At 50.5% G+C, this 10,731-nt stretch overlaps 2 protein-coding genes across 4 annotated transcripts in view; one reads left to right on the top strand and one right to left on the bottom strand.

Moving 5' to 3' along the window:
* Window positions 1–3,685, bottom strand: part of DDX49 (DEAD-box helicase 49) — a 12,884-nt gene extending 9,199 nt beyond the window's left edge. Inside the window, exons 1-2 of one of the 2 annotated variants that reach the window (XM_006147105.3) lie at window positions 3,346–3,685; window positions 1,652–1,775 (exon numbers count right to left, since the gene is read on the bottom strand). In XM_006147105.3, coding sequence (XP_006147167.1) covers window positions 1,652–1,775; window positions 3,346–3,460 — 239 coding nt within the window. In that variant the 5' untranslated portion in view covers window positions 3,461–3,685. Of the gene's footprint in view, window positions 1–534; window positions 621–1,651; window positions 1,779–3,345 lie in introns of those variants that run through there. The other variant, XM_006147106.3, reaches the window with a different exon arrangement.
* Window positions 3,686–3,766: 81 nt separating this feature from the next.
* Window positions 3,767–10,731, top strand: part of COPE (coat protein complex I subunit epsilon) — a 29,554-nt gene continuing 22,589 nt past the window's right edge. The window contains exons 1-2 of one of the 2 annotated variants that reach the window (XM_027771291.1): window positions 3,767–3,956; window positions 9,281–9,343. In XM_027771291.1, coding sequence (XP_027627092.1) covers window positions 3,831–3,956; window positions 9,281–9,343 — 189 coding nt within the window. In that variant the 5' untranslated portion in view covers window positions 3,767–3,830. Of the gene's footprint in view, window positions 3,957–5,559; window positions 5,749–9,280; window positions 9,344–10,731 lie in introns of those variants that run through there. The other variant, XM_006147107.3, reaches the window with a different exon arrangement.

A 10,731-nucleotide genomic window follows, 5' to 3' on the forward strand; every position in this document is an offset into this window, starting at 1 on the left:
TCTCTGTCTGTCTGGCAAGCGCATGCACCCTATAGCAAAAAAAAAAAAAAAAAAAAACCTCAAAACAAAACAAAACACAAAACTCATGTGTGTACATGCTGAAAATTTTGAGAGGAGAATGGAGGAGAAGGAACTGCAGCATGGCCATCCCTTCAGGAGGTGATTTTTCACTTTCTGTCTCTCTGTCTCTCACGAGTGCACGCGCTATATAGTGAAAATCTCTCAAGACAGAAATGGGGACCAGCAGTTAGCGTAATGGCTATGTCACTGGACTCCCACGTTGTTGACCACGGTTCGAGTCCTGGACCCGGTGGCTTAAACTCATGATGGGTGCGTATTCGTGGATGCCCAAGATCCAGAGAGGAGAATGGAGGAGAAGGGATTGCGGCGTGCCCATCCCCCTGGGGGGGGGGTGACTTCTCACTTTCTGTCCCTCTGTCTCTGTCTGTCTTCCCGGCGAGCGCATGCGCCCTATAGCAAAAAACAAAAAACAAACAAACAAAAAAACCCCACAAAATAAATCAAGAATCATACCAGGAATGGTGCTGGCAGATGGGGCTGGCATAGCCAACCATGGTTCAAACTCTGGACCTGGCGGCTTGCTTTCTCACTTTCTCTCTCTGCTCAAATTAAAATAAATAAATAATGTTAAATAAAATAATTAAAATAAAAAAACATACTGGACACAGGTGTGTGCACATCTAGAACCCAGGAGGACAATGGAAGACAGGAGACGGCAGCATGGCCATCTTCCTGGGAAATGAAATGACTTCTCACTTTCTCTCTCTCTCTCTCTTTCACTCTATCTCTGTCTGTGAACAATCACGCCCAATGGCAAAAAAACCTTACAAATAAAAAAAAAAAAAAAAGAATGCTAGCAGTGAGCCAGCAGGTAGTATGGAGGCTAAGGCACTGGATCCCACATGGCCAGCCTCACAGTTCACATCCCGGACCCAGTAGCTTAGGAATTACATAGGAATCACACTAGGCTTACGTGTTTACATGTTCGAAATCCAGAGAGGAGAACAGGGGAGAAGGGATTGCTATGTGACCATCCCTGCTAGGAGTGATTTCTCACTTTCTCTCTCTCTCTCTGTCTCTCCCCATAGCAAGTGCATGTGTCCTATAGCAAATAACGTAAAAATTACAAAATAAAACCTGATGCTGGGGCCGGCAGGTGGCGTAGTGGTGAAGGGCACCGGACACTCCCGCATAGCCGCCGACCACTGTTCGAGTCCCGGACCTGGTGGCTTGCTTCCTCGCTTTCTCTCACTTTTTTTTTTTTAAAGAATTATTCATTTATTTAATTGCATCTGTTATTATTATTTTTTTTAAATTTGATCAGACAGAGAGAGAGAGAGACAGAGAAAGGGAAAGCAAGAAAGCAAGATGCCAGGTCCGGGACTTGAACCACAGTCAGCCATGTGGGAATCCAGCACCTTTAACCACCACACCACCTGCCGGCCCCTCTCTCACTTTTTCTAGCTCTCACTCTGTTCCTCTCTGGTTCAATTAAAAATAAATAAAAAGCTAAATAAATTTTTTTAAAAAAAAAAGAAAAGAAAAGAAACCTGATGCTCAGAGAGGTTAACATCCTTATCCCCAAACATTACAGTTGGTTAACTCACTTATGGGGCCTGTGAGGGCTCACCTGGTGGGGGTCAGGACGAGGCAGAAGATGCCGTAGGGGTCCTCGGACAGCTTCTGCAGGATGGGCAGGACAAAGGCCGCTGTCTTGCCACTACCAGTCTTGGCGCAGCCCAAACAGTCCCGGCCTGAGCAGAAAACAGACAACAACACTCCATGTGTAGACGGCTATTCCCCCAGGCACGGCTTACAACGACAAACCCTTAACCAACAGGTACAAGTCCCGACAATCCCGAACTATGCTTTTTCCACCTGGGGTATAATAACAGCTTCCCATCACGGGCACGTGATGGATCCGAGGAGGAAAAGGCCGTTTCCATTCAACGGAAGAGAAAACTGAGTTGACCCTTGCCTAGAACGCACAGCCAGTGTAAAACAAGCTAGATTGAAACCCAAACCCGTCTGACCCAAGATGCCTGCTGCTCACCTCATCATTTCTTTTTTTTTCTTTTAAAGAATTATTTAATTTTTTTGACTCATTCATCTCTTTTAACTTGACCAGAAAGAGACAGACAGAGAGAAAGCAAGAAAGCACGCCACCCAGGACTCGAACCCTAGTTGAACATATGGGAGTGTCTGGTGCGTTAACCACCATGCCACCTGTTGGTCCCCCTCATTCTCTTTTTTCTTTTTTTTTTGAGAGGTTTTTGCTATAGGGCACGTGCGCTCGCCAGACAGAGACAGAGAGACAGAAAGTGAGAAATCACCCCCAAGGGGGGATGGCCACGCCCCAATCCCTTCTCCTCTGTTCTCCTCTCGGGATCTTGGGCACACACGCACACGCACCCGGCGTGAGTTTAAGCCACCGGGTCCGGGACTCGAACCACGGTCAACTACGTGGGAGTCTAGCGACATAGCCATTACGCTAACTGCTGGTTCACCCCCACCATTTCTTTATTAAAGAATTATTTAGGGCTGGCAAGTGGAGTGGTGGTTGGGAGTGCTGGACTCCCTCATGGCCAACCACAGTTTGAGTCCCAGACCTGGTGGTTTGCTTTCTCACTTTCCCTTTCTCTCTGTTTCTCTCTGATCAAATGTAAAATAGTAATAATAAATAAAGTTAAATAATTAAAAATAAATTTAAAAAGAGGGACCAGCAGTTGCCATAATGGCTATATTGCAGGAATCCCATGTAGTCCACCGCCACTGGGAGTCCACCACGGCTCAAGTGCCGGACCTGGTGGCTTAACCTCCCGCAGGGCAGGTGTGCGTGCGTGCCCAAGATCCTGAGAGGAGAATGGAGAAAGGACTGCGACATGGCCATACCCCTGGGGGGGTGATTTCTCGCTTTCTGTCTCTCTGTCTGTCTCTCTCTCTCTCTGGCGAGCGCACGCGCCCTATAGCAAAAACCACTCCAAAAAATAAAAAAGAAAAAGCAGTGATAGTTACCGGATTTTGGATTGGCCAGTAATTTTGACAGCCTCAGTTTCCGGAAGTAAAACAAAGACAGTAGCGCCTGTCCTGCTAAATTCTCACACAATTATCGATTAGTCGCTCATCAAACCCTCCCTGCACTCGTGTGCGTACGAGCAGCAAGGGGGTCCTAAGTCTCGCCTCCAACAAGGTCTGTCCCCCAGGATCGCTCGTAATGCCCAAGGCTGCCTCTTGTCTCGTAGGACTTGTCGGGGAAAAGTCTGCGAGAAAGGGAGACGAGAGGAGCGGAGACGCCTGTACGGGAAGCTGTCAAGTCAAACTCACCTTCCAGGATGGCAGGAATACAGCCGAGTTGCACTGGCGTGGGTTGTTTCAAACCCAGCTGCCGACATTGTTCCACGAGCCACGATGACAGCCCGAGCTCCGCGAAACCAGCCATGCTTGCTATCAGCGGCCGGGTTCCGAGTAAGCAGCACTTCCGGCGCGTGATGATGACGTCAGGAACCCCTTACTGGTTATTGGGCCCGCTTCCGGTGAGGTCCCACCTTCTCCGGCCCACTCTGTTGTTCCCATCCATGAGTTCATGCTCGTCCTGTTTCCCCGAATCCCATTGGCTAGCGGGAGCAAATCAAACTACAATTCCCAAGATGCCCTGCGAGACGTACTTGCGTCTCCCGCCCCCTTACTCCCATTGGCTCATTTCCCAGCTACGGACCGTATGAACTACATTTCCCAGTTCGCCCTGCGGCGGGTCCCCTGCTTCCGGCCGACGTGTCTCTCCGGAAGAGGACGGGTGAGACTACAGCGATATGGCACCTCCGGCCCCCGGCCCGACCCCCGGAGGCTCCGGGGAGGTAGATGAGCTTTTCGACGTGAAAAACGCCTTCTACATTGGCAGCTATCAGCAATGCATCAATGAAGCGCAGCGGGTGAAGGTGCGGCCACGCTGGGGCGGGGGACCCTGGAGGCGGCGGACGCTTCCTGGTAGCCGGGGGTCGCGCTTTTCTTCTAAAAACTTCCCCTCGTCCTCTCGCGGCTCTTTTTTCTCTATGCACTCGTTCAGAAGGCGGTGAGGAATAATCGTTGTCCCATGACAAACCTCACAGCGGTAGTAGTTTACGGGACCGCACGTTTGAGCGTGTCCATGGAAGTCACAGGAGTCAGGGAGGCGCTTACGACACTGTCGTTAAACGGCGAACTTTCAAATTTTTGGTCAAGATGTACCCTGGGGTACTCGGGAGCTAGGGATGTTGAGTTATTTTGTTTTGTTTTGTTTTTAGAGATTTTGCAACTGGGCCCGGTGCGCTGGACAGAGAGAAAAAGCAAGAATCACCCCCAGGGGGGATGGCCCCATTTTCCTCTCGGGATCTTGGGCACGCACGCACACACCCCCGGTGTGAGTTTAAGCCACCGGGTCCGGGACTCGAACCGTGGTCGACTACACGGGAGTCCAGCTCTTAACCACTACACCACCTGCTGGCCCCGTTTATCCTCATTTTACAGACAGGAATACCAAGTTCTTGGGGAAATGGCATCCCCAGGAGTACCCAGCCTGACTGGCCTGCTTACTTATTCATTTATCCCTCAATGAGCATCCTGTTTTATTTATTTATTTATTTTGGGGGGAGAGGTTTTTGCTATAAGGTGCATGGGTTCACTAGACAGACAGAGAGAGACAGAGAGACAGAAAGCAAGAAGTCACCCCCCAGGGGGGATGGCCACGCCGCAATCCTTTCTCCTTCATTCTCCTCTCGGGATCCTGGGCACGCATGCACACATGCCTGGCGTGAGTTTAAGCCGCCGGGGTTCTGGGATTCGAACCGCGGTCAACTACATGGGAGTCCAGCGACATAGCCATTAACTGCTGGTCCCTATTTTTATTATAATTTTTTTTAGAGAGATTTTTGCTATAGGGCACGTGCTCTCACCAGAGAGACAGAAAGTGAGAAATCACATCTGGGGTGGGGGGTGGCCATGCTGCAAAATCTTCTCTCAGGAGTTTGGACACACACACACACACACCCAGGATATGCCAGGTCTGGGATTCAAACCATGGCTGACTCGGTAGGAATCCAGCAACGTAACCATTACACCAACTACTGGTCCCTGTGTGTCCAGAATCCTAAGAGGAGAATGGAGGAGAAGAGATTGCGGTGTGGCTATCCTCCTGGTGGGGGGGTGATTTTTTTTTAAATTATTATTTTATTTAACTTTATTTATTTACTTTTAATTTGGCCAGACAGGTAGAGAGAGAGAAGCAGAGTGATAAAAGCAAGCCACCAGGTCTGGAACTTGAACTGCTGGTTGGCCATGTGGCAGTCCAGTGCCGTTAACCACCATGCTACCTGCCGGCCCCCAGTTGGGGGGTGATTTCTTACGTTTTCCTGTTTCCCCGAATCCCATTGGCTAGCGGGAGCAAATCAAACTACAATTCCCAAGATGCCCTGCGAGACGTACTTGCGTCTCCCGCCCCCTTACTCCCATTGGCTCATTTCCCAGCTACGGACCGTATGAACTACATTTCCCAGTTCGCCCTGCGGCGGGTCCCCTGCTTCCGGCCGACGTGTCTCTCCGGAAGAGGACGGGTGAGACTACAGCGATATGGCACCTCCGGCCCCCGGCCCGACCCCCGGAGGCTCCGGGGAGGTAGATGAGCTTTTCGACGTGAAAAACGCCTTCTACATTGGCAGCTATCAGCAATGCATCAATGAAGCGCAGCGGGTGAAGGTGCGGCCACGCTGGGGCGGGGGACCCTGGAGGCGGCGGACGCTTCCTGGTAGCCGGGGGTCGCGCTTTTCTTCTAAAAACTTCCCCTCGTCCTCTCGCGGCTCTTTTTTCTCTATGCACTCGTTCAGAAGGCGGTGAGGAATAATCGTTGTCCCATGACAAACCTCACAGCGGTAGTAGTTTACGGGACCGCACGTTTGAGCGTGTCCATGGAAGTCACAGGAGTCAGGGAGGCGCTTACGACACTGTCGTTAAACGGCGAACTTTCAAATTTTTGGTCAAGATGTACCCTGGGGTACTCGGGAGCTAGGGATGTTGAGTTATTTTGTTTTGTTTTGTTTTTAGAGATTTTGCAACTGGGCCCGGTGCGCTGGACAGAGAGAAAAAGCAAGAATCACCCCCAGGGGGGATGGCCCCATTTTCCTCTCGGGATCTTGGGCACGCACGCACACACCCCCGGTGTGAGTTTAAGCCACCGGGTCCGGGACTCGAACCGTGGTCGACTACACGGGAGTCCAGCTCTTAACCACTACACCACCTGCTGGCCCCGTTTATCCTCATTTTACAGACAGGAATACCAAGTTCTTGGGGAAATGGCATCCCCAGGAGTACCCAGCCTGACTGGCCTGCTTACTTATTCATTTATCCCTCAATGAGCATCCTGTTTTATTTATTTATTTATTTTGGGGGGAGAGGTTTTTGCTATAGGGCGCGTGTGCTTGCCAAAAAGACAGAGAGGGACAGAGAGACAGAAAGCAAGAAGTCACCCCCCAGGGGGGATGGCCACGCCGCAATCCTTTCTCCTTCATTCTCCTCTCGGGATCCTGGGCACGCATGCACACATGCCTGGCGTGAGTTTAAGCCGCCGGGGTTCTGGGATTCGAACCGCGGTCAACTACATGGGAGTCCAGCGACATAGCCATTAACTGCTGGTCCCTATTTTTATTATAATTTTTTTTAGAGAGATTTTTGCTATAGGGCACGTGCTCTCACCAGAGAGACAGAAAGTGAGAAATCACATCTGGGGTGGGGGGTGGCCATGCTGCAAAATCTTCTCTCAGGAGTTTGGACACACACACACACACACCCAGGATATGCCAGGTCTGGGATTCAAACCATGGCTGACTCGGTAGGAATCCAGCAACGTAACCATTACACCAACTACTGGTCCCTGTGTGTCCAGAATCCTAAGAGGAGAATGGAGGAGAAGAGATTGCGGTGTGGCTATCCTCCTGGTGGGGGGGTGATTTTTTTTTAAATTATTATTTTATTTAACTTTATTTATTTACTTTTAATTTGGCCAGACAGGGAGAGAGAGAGAAGCAGAGTGATAAAAGCAAGCCACCAGGTCTGGAACTTGAACTGCTGGTTGGCCATGTGGCAGTCCAGTGCCGTTAACCACCATGCTACCTGCCGGCCCCCAGTTGGGGGGTGATTTCTTACGTTCCTTCTCACTCTCTCTGTCCCAGCGCATGTGTCTCAAAACAAACAAACAAAAACTACTAATAATAAATAAATCATAATAATAATAGCCATCCAGTGGCTTTTCTTTTTTTCTTTTTTTTTGGGGGGGGGTTGTGGGTTTTTTTGTTTGTTTGTTTGTTTGTTTTTTGCTATAGGGCGCGTGCGCTCACCCGAAAGACAGAGAGAGAGAGACCAGCAGTTAGCATAATGGCGATGTCGCTGGACTCCCATGTAGTTGACCACGGTTCGAGTCCCGGACCCGGTGGCTTAAACTCACACCGGGGGTGTGTGCGTGCGTGCCCAAGATCCCGAGAGGAAAATGGGGCCATCCCCCCTGGGGGTGATTCTTGCTTTTTCTCTCTGTCCAGCGCACCGGGCCCAGTTGCAAAATCTCTAAAAACAAAACAAAACAAAATAACTCAACATCCCTAGCTCCCGAGTACCCCAGGGTACATCTTGACCCAGAGACAGAGAGACAGAAGGCGAGAAATCACCCCCCGGGGGGATGGCCATACCACAATCCCTTCTCCTCCATTCTCCTCTCGAGATCTTGGGCACCCGGCGTGAGTTTAAGCCACCAGGTCTGGGACTCGAACCATGGTCGACTACGTGGGAGTCCATCGACACAGCCGTTACGCCAACTGCTGGTCCCCATCCAGTGGCCTTTCTTCTCGTGGGAGTAATCAGATCGGGCCAGGGCTCTCTGATGAAGCATTTGAACCCAAGACTGAACCGTGAGAAAGCTCTAGCCCTGTCAGTTGCTGCAGAGGGGCTGAGGCAGGGATGGGCACTGGGGTAGTACAGGCGTTAGGGCCTGTGACGGCCCAGGCCGGTGGTAGTCAGGAGCATACTGGAGTGGCGTGCTGGAGGCCACGTAGCCTGACTCAGGTTTGCATCCCTGGGTTGGGCTGAAAACACATTAGACACTCATGCGTGGCCTAGCTAGGGGACTCGGGGCAAGGGGATTGTGGTGTGGAGACTCCCGTGCTTCTCTCTCTCTTTCCTTCCCATGAGTGGACATGTGTGCCCTATCATAAATAGAATAATTATTTTTTTAGAATTATTTTATTTAACTTCATTTATTTATTTATTCAGAGAGGTTTTTGCTATAGGGCGCGTGTGCTTGCCAAAAAGACAGAGAGGGACAGAGAGACAGAAAGCGAGAAATCACCCCCATCCAGGGGGCATGGCTACGCTGCAATCTGCAATCCCTTCTCCTCTCAGGATCTTGGGCATGCACACACATGCACCCGGTGTGAGTTTAAGCCACCAGGTCCGGGACTCGAACCATGGTCAGCTATACAGGAGTCCAGCAACATAGCCATTACGCTAACTCTTGTTCCCTAAGTTTATTTATTTTAATTTGACCAGAGAGGGACAGAATGAGAGTGGGAGTGAGTGAAAAGGAAAGTGAGAAAGCAAGCCGCCTGGTCCGGGACTCAAACCTCAGTTGGCCACGTGGGAGTCCAGCACCTCTAACCACCACGCCATCTTCCGGCCCCTCGTTTTTACCGTTTTATGTTTTAAATTTGACCAAAGAGAAGGAGAAAGAGAAGGTGAGAAAGCAAGCCGCCAGGTCTAAGACTCGAACCACATCCAGCCCTGTAAGAGTCCAGCGCCTTAACCACCACACCACCTGCCAGCCAGAGCCTCCTTTCTGAGTGGCGTCAGGGCGAGACAAGAGGCCACTCAAGCCACCCAAGGCCGTGGGCAGCTGAGGTCTATTGCCACGGTTCAGTCCCTCAGGGTTCTGCCAGGGAAGCGGTCCATCCTGGCCCCCGAGGGACTGTGTGTCACCCAGGCCCTGCATGGGGTGTGCTGCACCTGTCCCTGTCTGTCTTAACCTGCCTTTATTTTTTAATACTTTTTAAAAAGAATTATTTATTTTTTAAATTTTTATTCATTCATTCATTTTAATTTGACCAGAGAGAGACAAAGAGAGAGGGGGGAAAATGAGAAAGTAAGCCACCGGGTCCAGGACTTGAACCATGGTTAGCCACGTGAGAGTATCCAGCCCCTTCATCACCATGCCACCTGCCGACCCCCTGACCTGCCTTTATCCCCGCAGCTGTCCAGCCCGGAGAGGGACGTGGAAAGGGACGTCTTCCTGTACAGAGCATACCTCGCACAGGTACGTGAAGGCCACGGCCGGGCTGGGGTGAGCCCTGGGACAGGAACGGAAAGAACAGAAAACTCGGCCGGGGGGGGGGAGCGGTGGGAATGGGACACAGCAGGGCTCTTGGCCTGCAGGATCGGCCAACCCTGGTGGTCACTGTGGCCAGCACAAACGATTGAGGCTCTGGACTGCCTGCCCAGAACACCCGAGAGAAGATTTTGTGAATGACTTATTTCGGGGGAGCGATTTCTGCTAAGGGCGCATGCGCTCACTGGAGAGGCAGAGACAGACAGAAAGTGAAAAATCATCTCCCAGGGGGGGATGGCCACACCACAATCCCTTCTCCTCCATTCTCCTCTCGGGATTCTGAGCATGCACACACATGCACCCATCATGTTTTGAGTCCGAGACCCAAACCGCACAGCTGGCCATGTGGGATCCAGATATCTTTTTTTTTTTTTTTGACTTTCACTTCATTCATTTATTCATTTAATTTGACCCGAGAGGGACAAAGGGAGAAAGAGGGAGAGAGCAAGCCACCAGGACTGGGACTCAAACCACGGTCGGCCATATGAGAGTCCGGTGTCCTTCACCACCATGCCACCTGCTGGTCCCTTTTTATTTTTGTATTTCTCTCTCAGGAGAAGGAGACCAAGAGAAGGACAGAGAAGGAGTTTCCCCTGAGAGAGCCTTTATGCCACAACCTTTCCCCAGCCTCAGCCAGCCAGGGTCAGGGCAGACACTTTTTTGTTTTTGTTTTTGGCGTAGTGGTTACATCTCTGGACTCCCACGTAGTCAACTGCCCTTCAAGTCCCAGATCCGGTAGCTTTAAACTCATACTACCACGCATGCGTGCCCCAGATGCCGAGAGGAGAATGGAGGAGAAGGGATTGTGGTGTGGCCATCCCCCCTGGGGTGTGATTTCTCGCTTTCTGTCTCTGTGTCTCTTCACTGAGCTCACATGCCTAATAGCAAAATCTCTCTTTAAGAAAAAAAAAAATCTCTGGGGACCAGCAGATGGAGTGGTGGTTAAGGTGCTGGATGCTCCCACATGGTAGGCCACGGTTCAAGTCCCAGACCTGGTGGCTTGCTTTCTCTCTCTTTCTTCTGTTTCTTTCTCTGGTCAAATTAACATAAATGAGTGAATAAATAAAATTAAATAAATACTGTTTTTAAATCCTAGAAGCCGGCAGGTGGCATGGTTAATGGTTCTGGACTCATACATAACCAACCGTGGTTCAAGTCCTAGACCTGGCGGCTTGCTTTCTCACTTTCCTTCTCTTTCTCTCTCTGGTCCTCTCTCTTTAAATCAAAATAAATAAAAGTTAAAAAAAAAAAAATTCTACCAAAAAAAAAAATCTTGGGAGCTGGCAGGTGGGCCAGTGGTTGGGGGGGTGGCCCCC

The sequence above is a fragment of the Tupaia chinensis genome, unplaced genomic scaffold (assembly GCF_000334495.1).
Source record: "Tupaia chinensis unplaced genomic scaffold, TupChi_1.0 Scaffold000201_1, whole genome shotgun sequence".
In the NCBI taxonomy this organism is placed as follows: domain Eukaryota; kingdom Metazoa; phylum Chordata; class Mammalia; order Scandentia; family Tupaiidae; genus Tupaia; species Tupaia belangeri.